The sequence below is a fragment of the Olea europaea genome, chromosome 1, assembly GCF_002742605.1.
Source record: "Olea europaea var. sylvestris chromosome 1, O_europaea_v1, whole genome shotgun sequence".
Lineage (NCBI taxonomy): Eukaryota > Viridiplantae > Streptophyta > Magnoliopsida > Lamiales > Oleaceae > Olea > Olea europaea.
Window position 1 is genome coordinate 34,005,899 of NC_036237.1, and position 18,089 is coordinate 34,023,987.

The following is an 18,089-nucleotide window of genomic DNA, read 5'->3' on the forward strand; positions in this document are numbered from 1 at the left end:
AACAGTCGGATAAATTTCTGATAGGTTGAAAGAAAAAATTCTCCACATAGCTTCAGGTGGAGATATCCATTTAGCAGATTGATAAGCAGAAATTTCATCAACTTCCATATTATCATTTTTACCAACAAAAAAATTAATGTGATTATGTCCTTTATATACATATTTATACAAATATTTTACAACTTTAATAGATGAAAATACTTCAATGTTAATGTAACAGTCAAATTTTACACTTAAATAAGGATTATATGGAACAACCCATGGATTGTCTAACATGTGGCCTCTAATTTTAATAAAAATACCATTATTACGACGTTTATACAATGGATATGAATTATCACCAAATATAGTAGTGTTACAGTAATCTTTAGGATATTTATTTTTACAACCAGTAGTTTTTAGCATATATACATTCTTTGGATTAAGGTTTCCACATGGACCATGCATATTATGTTTTACAATAACAGAATGAAAATGAGAATACTTATTTTCATCAGGAATTTCACAAGATACTATTTTGTCAACTTACTCAGCACATACAATTTTATGGGCACAATTAAAAATCAATAACAAATGCGCATGAGGGAGCCCTCTTTTTTGGAATTCAACCATATATATATGAGCAACAACAGGGCCAAAGATATTTTCTTTACATAAATCATTTTTTACTCCTCTAATTTTGCTCTAAATATACATGCAATTAAATCTGGTCGATTTTGAACTTCATCATTATATTTTAGTTCTTGCTTAATTTCAGGCCAATTTGGATTGCATGTTATAGTTAAAAATATATCTGATTTTCCAAAACGTTGAACAATAGTCATTGCGTCTAAATATCTTCTTAGCATATTTCTAGGACCACATGTAAAAGATTGTGGTAAAACAAATTTCTTTCCAATCTTGTACCCTTTTGTTTCCCCATTTTCAACACTATCCACAATACCTTGATAGAGTTCCGCACGAATTTGTTTCTGATTCTTTCGAAAATAATCTAACATGGCAGTTTCAATTTTAACGTACATATCTGCAACATAGTGTTGAAAAAGTCTACCAATATGAGGTAATACAAACTTACCAGAATGCCTAATTTGAAACTTGTATGAATAGTATTCACGACAAGAAACTTGAGATCGTTTCTTTGTTCCATTAAGCACTGCATAAGAAAAAAAAAGAATTCATATTCAGTAAAAACGGTGAATTGTAAAAATTAAAAACTGTACAAAAAATTATATGAACAAACTTGCAGCCTCTTTTTCAATAATTTCAATTTCAGAATTTATTGTGTTAGGAACCGCAACACAATTGATCAAATTACAAGGCTGAACATTTATGTTTTTGCATCTTTGGATGCCTTCATGCCAACCAGATTCTCCTAATGGGAAAATTAAAGGATATTGCAATGGATCATAACAACCATAATAATAATGAACTCTATGGGAATCACCAGAATGACCATATATAATAATATCATGAATACGAGTATTTGTATTTTCATCATCCTCAACCCATACAGCTACTTGAGATGTTGAAGGAGTATTAAAAACTCTCTGATCAATTCCTGGGTCACATCTTATTTGTATACGATGATTGTGCAGATTTGTCATATCACTTAAAGACCTAAAAAAAATATTATATGGATTTACTTTCAAGATTTCAATTAAAATAATCGTAGTAGATTCAACTAAATTTTCTGAAATTTTCATGCGATTTTGAAGCTCATTTTCCGTGTCATAAAAATATAACTGCATATAAGAAGGCGTATTATTTTCTAGCATAAATTTATTTACATAATGATATACTTGTCCTTGAACTCTAAATGTATAAATACCTTTATATGTTTGAAAAAGTTCTTTATCATACTTTACACCAAATGAAGTGTACGCAAAGTGATTATTATATCCACGTGACAACTTTTTGAATTCTATACATGTAGGCTCTTTTGAAGTAAATAAATCATATAATTCAGTTGGTAAATCTGGCATAAATAGTTTAACTTTCCATCAGAGCAACAAAAACCTTTACTTTCCTTGTAAAATTTACGTGCACCACAATGTTTACAATAACTGCATGTCGGTAATACATATGCAGTATTTGGTATATTTAACAAATTAACACTTCCTTGTAGTTCAGGAAGATGAACATTTGTCGATTTTTCATTCGAAGTAGAAGGCACAGATTCAAAACATAGTATATGTTGATCAACTTGAGTAGCACCTAGATTATGATTTTCAGATACTCTAGGATCGCTTACTCTTCTACGACGATCAACGCACACAATTTGGTTTCGATTCCTTCTGTCCGTCTGTCTTTGACTTTTTTTGTTGACGAATGAAAGGATTATATGATTCACTTGTGCTTTCGTGAACGCTTTCAATGTTATAAAAACCAGATAATTGATTTGCAGATGGTTCAGAAGAACCCATAAGGACAACAAAATGCTTGTACCTAGTACTGAGTTAACCATAAATACAACTTAATGAAAATCACATTAAATACATGCATTTGAATTAGAAATCACAAATAAATATTACACAAAAATTATAATTTATTTATTTTGACGAAATAAATTCTATACAGCAATACATCACAATTTTACACATAATTTTAAACTGTCTACATTTGTTCTTCATTCCCTATAGGAGAAAAATATAAAATCATCGAACATACATAAAATTAAAAGATAGAAATTTTACCACAACAACAAATGATTGCGAAATTAACAAAAATTGAGAAGTTGAAGTGTGTAGTATATATACATATATAAATATTTAAGTAATGTACATGCATTTCATGTTATATATACATGTAGGAAAAAGGAGAAGAACTTATTTGTATAAATGATTTGCTATGCTTAAATGTAATAAGCCTAAAATTTTAGTTAACAGAAAATGTAAGTTTTCTTTCTGTGATTGTAGTTTTTGAAAAAAAAAATTCATGAAAGATAATTTGTAAGTAAAAAAATAAGTTGGTTTTTCTTATATATATATTTTAAAAATTTTCCCTAATATTCATTTGCCCTTTTTTGAATAATAGCTAAACATATGACTATTTTAATTGAAAATAGTGTTCAGCTGACAAATATGATACAACAGTGAAATGCATTTAAAAAATCTCATTTGCTAATAAACTCCCATGCCATTTTTGAATTAAATAAAGCAATTAAGAATCATAATTTGTAAAAAATTGAATTGAAATATGGATTAAATTATAACTTGTTCCAATTATGAAGCTAGATGATGCCATTAAATGTAGAAGTCGGAAAAAAAAATCTTCAATATTAAAGGAGAATGGAGTCAGATATCTATAGGTTTACATTTTTTATGTTTCTTTTTAGCGTCTATTTAATGTTTTTACCAGCATTTCCTACTATTCCTTCTCTTCAATCCATTCTTACCTTATATCCTTTCTCGTTGCCAACTTCTTCCTACTATGAGAAATTTCATCTTTCAAAATGACTCCTGCATTTTTTGTTGATGAAGAAAATACTTGATGCTCAATAATATCTACTATTATTAAAGTTCTTATGCACTCTCACAATAGCAAAATATACAACAATTGTGCTAACAAGATTGAATGAGTCTTACAGAACTTATTATTATTATTATTATTATTATTATTATTATTATTATTATTATTATTATTATTATTATTATTATTATTATAATATAAAAGTGTTAATCACTTTGCATTATTATAAGTAAATATTACTACTTTTGCAATTCTATGATTCCATATATTTTATCAAATGTTACGTTTTAGTCATTTCCCGTTCCAAGTTTGTTAAGAGATGCACACAACATGATAGTACTAAGTTTGATAATCGTCTGTCAAATTTCAGAAAGTTGAAACTATTCTATGAAATCATTTTTGCTTCAATCATATTTGGTAAAAATATCTAAAAAAATGATAGATTATGATTGAGTAGAAACGCTTGAATGTGCCCTAGAGTGATTGAATTCAAAATGAAAGAAAAATAAGAGAAGTAAGAGAAGAGAGCTTAGAAATTGAACTCGGCACTAAAAACTCTAGTAGTCTTAAAGTAAAAAAACATTCGGTCTACAAATGAAAATCCTTAAAATGATTTATCTAAAATCCCAAAAACAAATGAAATTCTAAAATCCCTAAAAATAAAATCTTACCTAACAAAAATCACAACACTCAGGTTGAAACATTAACTTCAAGAAAACTAGTTTATCAATATATATATATAAAAAAAAAAAGCCAACAACATGAAAAGGAGAAGTAAAAACATATCTCGCTCGTCCTCGTTGTCGTTGAAATCACTCTATCGTTAACTCTTTTTTATGTATAATTGTTAGGGAGTTTAATGTTTTCAAGAGAGAATGAAAGTGGAGAAGTATAAGAGAGACGCAGATTGGATTAATAGAGTCGGCGACAATATGCAAGTGGTTTGGAGAAAATAAAATGTAAAAGATAATATCTTGCTAAATGGTCAAAAAAGTAGGCTAAAAAGTTGAAAATAAGAAAAGGCTGCAAAAAAGTTGAAAATAAGAAAAGGCAACCAGTTTGCTACAGTGTTATGAAATCTAAATTACAAAAACGAACAGTAAAAAGATGAACAATAAATAAAAAGGAAGTCTTATAAGAGAAGGTTGGTCAAAAAAAGTAGGCTAAAAGGTTGAAAATAAAGAAAAGGCTGCTAAAATCGAAAATAAGAAAAGCTCTGCAAACCAGTTTTGCTACAGTGGTGTGAAACCGAAGGCTACAAAAATGAACAGTAAAGACAAAGAGAGTCTTATAAGAAAAGGTAGGATATAGCAGAAATATTTCAAACATGAAATCTTCAAACTACAAATCAGAAATTCTGCACACTAAAACAGGGAGACAGAAATAACTTAAAAACACAACATTTAAAGTTCAACCAATCAACAATCATCAACTTAAGAAATTATTTTATAAAACAAAAACAAACTTAATATGAACAAAGAGAAACGAAAGTCGAACCAACATAACAAAGCAATTTACAGTAATTATAATATGAAATGAACATACCTCAAGTCACAGATATTTTATCTATGTTTGATTTTTCTGCTTTTTGAAGAATTTCACAATTGAAGCATAAAGTACTACGATGACTCTTGATTCCACCAACTAAGAATAGAAAATTGTACACACATAAATAAAGGAAAAAAAATCAGTTCAAAATATATAGGATATGAAACTGAAATGATGACGAATCGATAACTCAAACAATTATTTAAAAACCTAAACTAAAACAACTATAAAATCGACACATCGTAGTTATACAGTAGATTTGAAGCTCAAATTATAAGAAATCATAGTAACAGTCTACCAGAAAGAGCAAGTTAAAAAATAAACAAATCTAAACTGCAAAAATTATAAACATAGAAGGAAAAACTATAAAATTGACATACCTGAGTTGCTCGATAGATCAAAATTTTTTGGATCCTTTTCACACCTAAACAAAAGTTGCAACTGAAAAAATAAATAGAACCTATCAGCTAACAGCAAAATTATTTAAAACTAAGTTTATAATATTATTACAAATATAACAAACCTGTATTGCTTCAATGATATCTTCTACGGATGTATAAACGAAAGAATTTCGTTATACACTACATTTTTAGTACATCTGCTGTGCAAAGTTTCATCAGTTGATGGGTTAATTAAAACTTTTGAAGATTTACTTGTTTTTGCTGTTGGTAATGCTACATAAAGTTGACCATGACAAAAAATTGGCTATGTAAGATATAAACCAACAAAATCAAGTGTTTGTCCTTGTACTTTATTTATCATCATCGCAAAGCATGACCTAATTGGAAATTGAGTTCTTTTGAATGGAAATGAACTTTGATCACTTTGAAGTGGTATAAAAGGAATTCTTGGTAAAAAAAAAAATTCCATAATATTCGCCTGATGTAATTTCCACCAGAATGACATTTTTCTCAAATTTTCAACAAGCAAGTCGTGTTTTGTTGCATAACCCTTCAGAAGGATTAATGTTTCGTAGCAATATGACTGGACAATTCACTTTAAGTTTTAACTCATGTGGTTGAATACCATTTGAGGTCAAACTATTAAGGAAATCTTCTTGCAAGCTTTGTTCTGATTTATCAATTGCTTCATCAAAACTATAGTATGTAAAAATTTCACCTGAAATTTGTTCTAATAAAATCTTATTAATATGATCAACACATTCATTTTTAGGCGTAAGAATGACTCGATTTTCCATCGTATGTAAATTGTCAGATATGATTCTATATTTGGAAAAACATAATATATTAAAGTTTTTAAAGATTTTATTTCATCATCAAATTGTACAATTATGTTGCTTGGAAGTTGAATGCAATTACAAGAATGTTGTTGCTCTATTCCGTTTCCAATTCTTAACAAGTAATCACAAAAAATAGGATCAAATTTTGCCCTCATATTTTCAACTAATGATACGTGTAATAATAGAGGCCATAGATCAGAAAAGATTAAGCTAGCTTTAATTATGTCTTCTTTTTTCCCTCTTGGTACTATTAGTAAAACTTGTCGAAAATCCCCCCTAAGAACCATAGCTTTACCACCGAAAGGCAAATTACAATCGTTAATATCTTTTAGCATTTTATCCACAGCCTCAACAGCACACTGGTTTACCATAGGAGCTTCATCCCAAATTATTAACTTGCACATTTTCAACAATATTCCTAAAGCAGATTGTTTACAGAGTAACTTATTTCACCTATTGTTTCCAAAAGAATTTTAAACCTTGAATGAGCAGTTCTACCTCCAGGTAGAAGGGATGCAACTACTCCAGAAGACGCAATTGCCAAAGCAATTGCATTTTGAGACCTTACAACACTTAGCAATGCTTTATATAAAAATATTTTACCTGTGCCGCCTGGACCATCGATAAAGAAAGCACCACTTGATCCCGATGTTCTTTTTTCCATAATCATATCATATGCAATTTGTTGTTTGTTATTTAAACTTGCTGCACAAACATAGATTTCTTTAATATTCAGATTTATTGTCTCATCTTCAACCATTCTCCTCAATTTATCATTTTCGTTCATACTACATTGAATGATACTATTTCGGAATCGTTTATATTTTTACCTAAAGATTCTAAGATACAACTAATATCGTTTAAAGCCCGAAGTTCAGCATCATGTGAAGAAATATTTTCATGTATGTAATCATCAATCATATAAGATTTAAATGTATTCCACAATAATTTTGGTTCATTAGGGTTGTAGAGGCTAAGAAGTATAGCAAATAGACGCCTTAAAGAAATAGGCATTTCATAAATAATAGCTTCAGATAAATATTCTTCACAATTATTATCTCCGCTCAATAAACACATGTAGAAGCACTGCTTCTCGATATGTAACAACAGTAACTCCATTTGAAGTTCGTAAATCTTGAAACGATGTTGGACCTCGAATATGATTCAAAAGAACACGAAGAAAATATCGTTCTCCTTCAGATGGATTTACCATGACAATTCGTCCTATAACAACTTGTTTCTTTCTGCGAGTCCAAAATTTCTTATTCGTGTACCAAACAAAATATATTGGGAAATCTCTATACAAAAGTGTACGTGCAAACTCATTTTCTTTATTCATGCGAAAAAATTTCGTTAACATAGTTCTTTTTTTATTTTCATTTTCAACAACAGTAGATAAATCATCTTCATTGTCATATGTTACTTGTTGATGACTTTCAATATGAAGCTGTAAAGAGTAAACTGTAGGACAAATTTATGACATATTAAAAGAAAAAATCCTCCACATAGTTTCAGGTGGAGATATCCATATAACAGATTGATAAGCAAAAATTTCATCTATATCCTTCTTTGTTTCATTTTTAAGAACTGAAAAATTAATACGATCATATCCTTTGTAAACATACTTATACAAATACTTTACAGTTTTGATAGAAGAACATACTTCAACATTAATGTGACAGTCAAATTTCACACTTAAATAAGGATTATATGGTACAACCCATCGATTGTCTAACATTAGGCCCCTAACTCGAACAGAAATATTAGTATCACGACACTTATACAACGGATATGAGCTTTGACCAAACGGTAATATTACAAAAATCTCTAGGGTATTTATATTTACAACTTTTATTTGCCTCCATGCATACATTTTTCGGATTTAAATTTTCATAAGGACCATGCATATTATGTCTAACAATAACAAAATAAAGACGAGGGTATTTGTTTTTGTTAGGAATTTCACATGACACTATCCTATCAACTTCTTCAGCGTAAGTAATTTTATTTCCAGAGTTAAATATTAACAACATATATGCACGAGGAAGGCCTCTTTTTTGAAATTCAATCACGTATATATGTGCAATAATATGACCTAAAATATTTGCTTTGTATAAATCATGTTTCAGTTCTTCTGATTTTGCTCTAAATATACGTACAATTAAATCTGGTCGATTTTGAATTTCATCATTGTTTTTTAATTCTTACTTAATCTCTGGCCAATTCGGATTACATGTTATAGTAAAAAAATATATCCGATTTTCCATAACGCTGCACAAGAGCCATTCCATCCATGTATCTTCTTAGCATATCACAAGGCCCACATGTAAATGATTGTGGTAAAACAAATTTTCTTCCAACTTCGCATCCTCTTATTTCCCCATTTTGAACACTATCTACAATATCTTGGTAAAGTTCAGTATGAATTTGTTTTTGGTTATTACGAAAATAATCTAATCTAGTAATTTCTATTTTAACGTACATATCTACAACATATTGTTGAAAAATCTATCGGCGTGAAGTAACACAGGCTTACCAGAAGATCTAATTTGTAATTTATATGAATAATATTCTCGACAAGATACCCGAGTACGTTTTTTCACTTCATTGAGCACTACAAAACCTAAAGGGAAACTAAATTCAATATTTCTTGATAATGTAAGATGACGTAAAACATAAAAAATTCTAGCAAAGGATATATTTATAAACCTTCGTTCTATTTTTCGATAATTTCAGTTGCAGAAGTAGTTGTGTTAGAAAAAACATCCAATGTTGACATACGATCAGGCTGAAAACTCATATTTCTACATCTCTCAATGCTTTCATGCCAACCAGATTCCCCATATGAAAAAAGTAACGGATACTGCAATGGATCATAACATCCATAATAGTAATGAATTTTGTGTGAATCATCAGAATGACCATATATAGTGATATCACGAGCACGAACATTAGCATTTGCATCATCTTTTACCCATATAGCAACTACTTCAAATGTTGTAAGAGTGTTGAAAACTCTTTGATCAAGTCCTAGATCACATCATATTTGTATTTGATGATTATGCAAGTTAGTCGTATTATTTAAAGATCTAAAGAATTTACTATGTGGATTTGTTTTTAAAATTTCTATTAAATCAACTAAAGTAGATTCAACAAAGTTTGATGAAATTTTCATAAGATTTTCAATTTCGTTTTCTGTATCGTAAAAATATAACTGCATATAAGAAGGCGTATTATTTCTTGGCATAAGTTCATTTATATAATGATGCACTTGTCCTTGAACTTTGAATATGTAAATACCTTTATACGTTTTAAAAAGTTCTTTATCGTATTTTATACCAAATGAAGTGAAACCAAAATGATTATTATATCCCCTTTCAATTTTTTTGAATTCCATGCAATGTGGTTCTTTAGAAGTAAATAAATTATACAATTGAACTGGTGAATCAAATATAAAAATTTTAACTTTTCCATCTGAACAACAAAACTCTTTACTTTCTCTATAAAATTTACATGCATTACAATGCTTACAATAACTGGATGTTGGCAATACATGTGCAGTAGATGATATGTTCAATCCTTTGAAAGTTATTTCAAATTCAGAATAAAAAATATTATGTGCTTTTTGATTTGAAGTTGAAGTGTTTGAATCTTGATGCATTATGGATTCATGTAGCTAAGTAACAATAAAATAATTATTTTCCGATAACATAGGATCATTTCTTCTTTTATGATAATCACTACAATTATTTCTAAATCTTATTCACCTTTCTCTCTCTCTTCGAACTCGTTGTTGGCGACTGAAGGCTATGTGCAACTCATTCCCACTTTCAGACGCAGCATCGAAGTTAACAATAACATAATCTTCATGAATAGACGTTTCCAAAATATTCATCACAATAGCGGAAAGAATTACTAAATATTTCAACTCCAATCTAAGCAATACAATCTAAAATAATCCATAAACATTATTAGCAAATGTGTTAAACCATTCATACACAAAAACCAAAATATATAAAAATAAAAAATTAGTTACAACAAACTGTTAAAGATATATTAAATACATTCAACTTTTTAACAATGTAAAAATTATATGAATATCAATAATACAAAATTTAAATATTAATGAGAAACATACATGAATATGCTTTTAAGTAAGGACAAAGAGAAAAGTAAACAACAATAATGGTAAAAAAAAATTTAACTAAACAAATAAACAAGCAAACAAAAATACGTTAAAAATAAAGTAAATTTTAACTTTTTTAGATGGTTGAACTCATGCTAGACAATTAAATAGTTTAATTATAGTTTTAGTTAAAACGAAAGACAAAAAACAAATTAAACAAATAAAAAATTTGAAATTTCAGATGGTTCACCTTGCAAAAACATATAGTTTAAATATAATAACTTTTCAAAACTTTCATTATTCCTATATTATATCAAAAATCATACGCACAAATTTCTTCGTTAATCCACAATAGTTATAGATACAAGATTAACACAATACTTATTTCCCAACCCAATATTTTCATTTTGACAAACTGCATTTAATGCTTTCTTCTTTCTCAGATTCTCTACTTTTTCTAATTTTTATCCATTCACTTCTATAATAGATAATATGTCCATATAGAAAAGTAAAAACATTTGATAATGTTATTCAATCTGTCGTTGTAAATTTCTAAATGTCTAAAAAAATAGTTAACCATATCATTCTTGATTATATGTTATTTCTTTTCCTTTCGTTCATTCTAAACTATTTTATAATTCCATCTAATCATTATTACAAAAAAACTATTTATTAATGCACTACAAAAAGAAATTAATAAATCTTGAAAAAGAATTTCAACAAGTCTTCAATCCTATAAAACAGCACTCACAAATTTAGCAAAAATTCATCACTTCCCTACTTTTCAAAATCATGAAACAAATATAACTGATCTATGAATAACCATTACAGTTTATCAAATGTTAAAAGAAGTATGAAGTAAATACTAATTTTCAAAAATAAAAACAAACTCAACAAACAGATTTAACAACAAAAGATTAAAGATTATTTTTATAAAACTCGATAATGAACAAATTTGAAGGGAAGACAAAAGTGAAAAAAAAAAAAAAAAAGTTTCAGAAAGTTCACCTTAGCCTTCAACTTCTCAATCTCCCGCTTGAAGTCCCTTTCCTCCGTCGATAGAGAAACTTTTCACTTCTTTTTGCAATTTGATGGATTGTCCACATAAAGAGTATTCATTTTACAAACAATTTACGGCTTTTGTCAACAAAAAAAATTTTTAAAAAAAAATTTCGGGTTTTTTAAAAAAAAAAAAAAAAAAAAAAACAATATCTTCCTTTCGTTTAAGAGAAAAATTTCACGAAACTCAGTTCTCTGAAATGAAACCAGTTTGTCATTTTGAAAGTTTTCTTTCAATTTATGGATAGTTTATGTGATAAAATCATACCGGTATTTTTTTTTTTACAGACAAGTACCGCCTTCTAAAGTCAACAATGAAGGCTGATCAAATTCATCAATGTAAATAACATCTTTAGCCGCCACAAGAAACCATTTTTTGCTTCTACAGTAACCGACTTACAAAAAGCAAATACATTCAATAAAATACTATCATTAATTCATTTATATCAATTCTCTTTCATTTAATTATAAATAAAAAAAATACAAATGTTAGGCAACAAAATAATTTTCTGTCACGATTTACGAAGAACTATAAAAGTTAAATAAATATTTTTCCATTGTCAGAACATGTCTTGCACAAAATCATTAAATACTCTCATTAATAATGTGAATGACATTTTATGCTGTTCAAATTACCCTTTTTATAAGTTACAGTAACTCATTCACATAAAACAAATAAATCCAATAAAATAGTACACATGCCAGAAAACAACAAAATTTTCAACAATGACGACTGAATAAATATTTTCCTCTGGCACAAAGAATATAAAGTCAACAATAAAGGCTAATAAATGTTTTTCTCTGCCATTCTTGCACAAAAGCATTAAATACTGTAATTAATAAAATTTTTAATGCTTTTTATCGAAACCGGTTTATCTACAATACGAAACCAGTTCTGTGTGAATCCTCTGCCTCAAGATGAACATTACTTTTTGCATTCTCTCTTTTAAAAGAAAGGGGATGTTTACATTTTTTATTTCTTAAACGTAATTTTAGAACCTTTTATTTTTTCTGGATGGTCCAAGTCCAATCCAGTTCTTATAACATTGAAATTTTCATAATTATGTGATTTTTCTCCTAAATTAACTACAAATAATTTAGCTTTAGATACCTCATAAAAAAAGTTTTTTTTTTTTTTAATTAGTCAAATTTTAGTTTGATTCCTTAGACAAAAAAAAAAAATACAAAACCTGCTACCAGATATGAAATCAAAGTAGAGATCAAAAATACACATACTTTTTCGGCCCTGTTACTTTCACAGGGCCCATGTATACAAGAGGTCAGCCCCCAACCAATCACAGGTGGCCAGCTCGACCCCTGTTTACAGGAGCCCTTTCTCTACTTTTCAACTGGATATTATATTATTATTCATCTACATGTATACCAATTAATTGTTTGTGGAACAGTTGCAATTTGATTTTGAAAAGAATTAAAGTTCTTTCAAAATTCAAAAAGTATAAAGTTAAACATACATGAAATCTTTAACGAATTTTGACTGCTGCCAATTACAGGGAGATATTTGTTCCCCTATAGGAAATCTATTAAATATTTCTTGTACCTATACCCTTCAACTTAAAAGGGTACAGATATCAAATTTATGACACTTATTTAACTTAACTTCTAGATTTACGACATACCACTTAAGCAAGGACGAAACAACTTGGTATGACCTCAATGAAAGAGAGAGAAAAAAAAAACTTTGCTAGGATAAATTTTTCATCGTCCATCTATCCCAATGAACTATCAACTTGTTGCAATTAACGCTCAATCCAAATAGAATGAAAAATCTTTGAAAGGGGGAATGTCAAATTTGTGGCAACAATAATTCCAACGACCCATATTTGATACTACTTCAAGATTAACAAACATACTAGAACATGCTATGGATAATCTGATATGACCTCAAAACAAGAGGAATCAAAACTGTCATATATTTATGAAGAACATTATAAACTACCAACAATTAAAGTTCGCTCCCAAGAAGAACGAAAAAAATCTTCAAAAGGGGGGAATCAAATTTCTGGCAACTGTATTCCAACAATCCATAATTGATTCAACTTAAAGATTGAAAGCAAAATACATGAACATTCACAAGACAACTATGTAATGCAAGTATATACACTCCTTCAAAGAGAGACATACAATTAATCACAAAGCACCTCGATATAAAGAAACCTACCCCACCTAGTCAAAGATCGTTGGAAGTGTTTCTTTCTTCAGCGGGAGGCCAGCTTATTATTCCACCCACGTCTATCCAAGCGAGTTGAAAATGTGTGATCATATTTTCTTGTCTTTCCCTCCAGAGTACGTTTTCTTGAAAAATGGTATCCACACTGATGTTGTTTTCTGGTACCGTCTATATGCAACAGCCCTGTAATCTTTTTCCAGCATTCTCTTCTCCACAAGAACAGTCACATATGCTAAGCACATACTGTTAATAAGGGTACCAATAAAACTCCAGCCACAACCCAAATTCCACGCAAAGATAAACAGTCCCCACCACCATAACTGCTCCCCAAAATAGTTTGGATGCCTCGAGTACTGCCATAGGCCTTTGTCAAGATTGGGCACCACAGGCTGGCCAAGCCGTTTCAGTTCATTATTCGTAGTAACGAAACTGTGAAGCTGTGTGTCCGCATGATACGCGATGACAATGCCAGCCAAGCATATTATGGCAGCAACTACATCCCAGATATTTAAGTCCTTGTTCTTGGAATGGACAACATAGAGGGGCATGCATATTCCCATCAGAAAAACCTGCCAGGTAGCCATGTACATGTTGCAACAAAACATTTAAAATGTTTTAGATCTTCACATAGTCTTGGTTTTATCAGTCATAATTTTCAGTTTTATGCTTAATTTCAGATTTAAAATCAATTATAACTTTCCTGTATAATACTATTGTTCCAATAGTAACTCTTGTGTATTATAATTGTCATTGTTGCTGTTATTATATTATGTGCTTTTTGGTAGGGATTTTGTTATTTGATTTTTTGACCGTTAAAGGTAAAGTAGGTCCTACATATGAAGAAGATTTCAAAAATGACGGTTGAAATAGTAAAATAACAGTCAAAAAATTGATTTTAATTGGATTAAAATCTCTACCAAACATGCTATACATTTCATCCGGTTATTACAATGTATGCAAATGAGGGTCTAGCAATCATCTGACATGTTAACACTACATAAAGGGGGTCAAAGTATCTATACACTCGACATTATATTTTTAATTCGGAAAGTAAAATATACACACTCAATTATATCCAAGCTTTACCATATATTATTATCTTGCATTTCGGGTAATGGGAAAATGGCTTCTTCAGTACCCCTCTCTCGTTGTGCACAAAATAAGAGAATCTGCTAAGAGTCAAAAGGAATCTTTTCTTTTCAATACGTAGTACTGCAAGAAGGTAGGCCACTACGATGGGGAAACGTTCAATATGAGTCTCCAAAGGCCAGAAATTCTCATCTCAAATTTTATTATTAATTAAATATTTGATTACATTATTTTGGTCTTCGGATTTCACCATGTAGTGCTCTTCACACATTTCTAAACTACTAGACAATAGAAAGGACAACAGCAAGATTTTTTGGAGTAAAAGAGAGAATAAGACATTCATCTGTTCAATCGTGAGCATATATGGCTAAGCTTAAATGTCAGTAAAAGAGAGAATCAAACATTTAAACAAAAAGGGTTCACGTGCCTATTTGAAGGAGGAAATGGACGAACGGAAAGGGCCATTTCGAAATTATAGTTTGAATTGAGGATGCAAATGCAAAATTTGAAACCATAGGATCACAATGAGGGCAAACGTTCGGGACACGTTTTTTGCCAATTAGCCTTTGACAAAAGAAAATTATTTATTTCTTATTTATAAGTAAAATTTTTAAGCTAAGCCAAATACGCACTACGTAGTTCAGACATTTCATCAAACAGATATCCCTAATAGTTATGGAACGTTCAGATAAAAGGAACAGTATTATACCTGCTGAGATAGGTAAACGGCAAAGAAAGAAACCCACCACCAGTTTTTGCCATATTGCCGCCTCATATCGGTAAATCTCCAGTCCTCCCGAGCACCCCACTGCCATTCTTCCCGGCGGAAGTAGTTATGAGTAAGTCGAACGCTCCAAGTCCAAGTCAAAAATATCACAAGATTCGACCTTAAAAGATTATATTCTGCCAATGGATGAGTCGCAAAGTAATGCACCAGCAACAATGGGATGACCGTCCAATACAGATCTATCATCTGCACCCAATGTTAAAAGTCAATGAAAATTTATAATCAATTTTGGGCTACTCCTATACACAGAATTCATCTTTTACGATGGAACTCAGTATCAGAGCTCAAATGGAAATTCACAACCTATTTAATGCTCAAATCAACAGAAAAATACAAAAAATTTCAAATCTAGCCACCATATTTCGGGAATCAGGAACATACTAAAAGGCCGTAAAATCCCAAAATATTTAAATTTGAAAATAATAATCCATATAAGGGCTTGAGCTATTAAATTAGATTAAAATGGAATCCGCTGAATCCCCAAAATCAATAAGATTAAAGCTATTAAAAATTGATACACAAGAATTCAAAAGCTTAACTACCCACCCAATGGCTCGACTGGAGAAGCCCAATTATCCAGAAAGAAAGATTAACATTGAGGAAAAAGAGGGCGTTAGCCAATAGTAGTGGGTGTTGATAGCACCATATCCACAAAGGCGAAAGAGAATTGCTTTCGCCTGCTGGAGCAATGAGAGGATGATCACGGAATTGGCCGAGGAAAGAGAGATAGAAGAGAATGGAAGGAAGAGGAACTAGAAATGCTATTACAGCATTACGAATATTCACCGCCATAAATCAAGCTACTGCTGCTTCTGCTTCTTGTTAGTTTTATATGTATTTAACATTTTTATTTGCATTTGATTTCGGTAAAATTTATAGAGACGCTCAGACGGAGGGGTTTGGCCCGTTTGGGTGCGTGCGTGTGGGTAAGGTGGTGTCTGAACCACCTTAGTTGGATCAAAAAGTCAAAAGTTGACTTGACAAAAACCTTGATATAACTTTAATTGGATGAAAAAGTTGACTTGACAAAAAGTTTGACACAATTACATGTGACACTCAATAATTGAATGAAAAAATTAAATTATTTTAAATTATTCAATAATAGATTGTCACATGACATTATACAAACTTTATGTCAACCTTAATGTTAATATATCATGGTTGTTTGAAAAGGAGCATAATAATTGTTTGATTAAAAAATTACATTTTAGTAATAAGTTGATGTTTTTGTCGGGATTAAATTTTAATAAAAAATAATAAAATATATAATTAAAATATTTTAAGTTCAATAAAATACGTAGTTAAATTAATTATTAAATTTAAATTTTATTCTCAAGGGGGTCTAAGTAAAGTACTAAAGTTATATGTTTATTGGATTTATGCAAAATAGATTACTAATTTTAAAATAATTATTATTTTACTGTTAAAATGAGAACTTATATTTCATTTCGATTAATAAAAATAGCTTATTGATTTCTCTTCGAGAAGAGAGACTAGCACACATGACACTTGAATGTATTTCAAATCCTAATTTTGAAGAGATCAACCCTCGACACTTCTAGGTTTTGATCTTCAAAAATCTTGGTTCTCAAGTTTCAAAGCGCACATATTCGTATAGTCGAAATGGGAAATTGGAAGCTCCTTCCTTAGATGATGCTCGATTGCACTACCAATAGTAGCAAGCAATAAAGTTTTGAATCCCTAAGCAATGAACATTTAAAGAAGAGATTAGTCCTCGAAAACATGGATAGTTCATGACAATCCTTCTTGAACTTTTACCTTCTACTTCTGAGATTAAAAAGCAGCATTTGAACACGTTTGAATAATTTTTTGAATGTATTTTATCTTAATAGAAAAGCTTTTAGATAAAATTGATATAAGGTAACTTTCAAAAAAAATAAAAATAAAATCATCTCTAAGAAGTAAAAGCAAAAGTGGAAGTGCTGTAACCCTAAAGTAATCAAGAGAGAGCTCGCTATGAGATGGACGGCTAAAGGTCAGAGAGCAACCAAGGGTCACACATCAGTATCTCTCCAAATTATGTCATGGAACCATTATTTTGAACATCAAATGATAAGCAAATTTAAAAACAATATTGCAATGATTATGTGAATTCTAAGTAGCCGCACATAATCAAGTCAATTAAGTTAAAAGCTGTAGTAATCATGCTTACAACATCTAAAGGATATGAACAATCACTAATTAAATCTCACTCACATGGCACTCAAAGCCTATAAACCACTTTAAAGTAGCCTTTTTCTCATTTGCCCACTACAAATTATCAAAGATTGCATCTTAGCATTCGATAAGCTTGATCCGATGATCGAACATTTACAATTAAAAGTGATGGACATAATTATGAAACACAACAGCAATGTAACACTTTATCAAGCGAATAACTTTTTCGATTAAACCAAAGCACACCTTAAGATCAGAATGATTATCGATAACCAATAGGCCTAAATGTCGTTGGATAATGCTAACTTCCAAGCCATTCTTGTAATTGTGACCTATATTCTATATGTTTAGCCTATATGACAATGACAGCAACATAGCTACGTCTGTCAAACGAGCCCAGGACATC

General features: G+C 30.0%; 2 protein-coding genes across 2 annotated transcripts; both read right to left on the minus strand.

The window, feature by feature from the left end:
* Positions 1–5,262: 5,262 nt before the first annotated feature.
* On the minus strand, positions 5,263–7,375 carry LOC111407769. Its single transcript, XM_023037433.1, has 6 exons — positions 7,087–7,375; positions 6,755–6,961; positions 6,336–6,674; positions 5,967–6,135; positions 5,397–5,457; positions 5,263–5,310 (listed from the first exon to the last, which is right to left on the minus strand). The coding sequence occupies exons 1-6, from the start codon at positions 7,373–7,375 to the stop codon at positions 5,263–5,265; spliced, it is 1,113 nt and encodes a 370-aa protein (XP_022893201.1).
* A 6,061-nt stretch (positions 7,376–13,436) lies between these two features.
* LOC111402245 (uncharacterized protein C594.04c) lies at positions 13,437–16,361 on the minus strand. The gene is made up of 3 exons (XM_023030414.1): positions 16,052–16,361; positions 15,428–15,691; positions 13,437–14,198 (listed from the first exon to the last, which is right to left on the minus strand). Exons 1-3 carry the CDS (start codon positions 16,295–16,297, stop codon positions 13,719–13,721), a joined length of 990 nt encoding a protein of 329 aa, XP_022886182.1. The 5' UTR covers positions 16,298–16,361; the 3' UTR covers positions 13,437–13,718.
* Between the last annotated feature and the right edge of the window lie 1,728 nt (positions 16,362–18,089).

Excerpts from the sequence above, each read along its gene's own strand:
- LOC111402245 (XM_023030414.1), bottom strand. The coding sequence starts at position 16,297 with ATGGCGGTGAATATTCGTAATGCTGTAATAGCATTTCTAGTTCCTCTT. Across the intron at positions 15,692-16,051 it reads TTCTCCAGTCGAGCCATTGG|ATGATAGATCTGTATTGGAC; the intron begins GTGGGTAGTTAA and ends CATTGGGTGCAG. Across the intron at positions 14,199-15,427 it reads CCGTTTACCTATCTCAGCAG|GTTTTTCTGATGGGAATATG; the intron begins GTATAATACTGT and ends GCTACCTGGCAG.
- LOC111407769 (XM_023037433.1), bottom strand. The coding sequence starts at position 7,375 with ATGGAGTTACTGTTGTTACATATCGAGAAGCAGTGCTTCTACATGTGT. Across the intron at positions 6,675-6,754 it reads TGCATCCCTTCTACCTGGAG|GAATATTGTTGAAAATGTGC; the intron begins GTAGAACTGCTC and ends AATCTGCTTTAG. Across the intron at positions 6,136-6,335 it reads AATAGAGCAACAACATTCTT|GTGAAATTTTTACATACTAT; the intron begins GTAATTGCATTC and ends AACAAATTTCAG.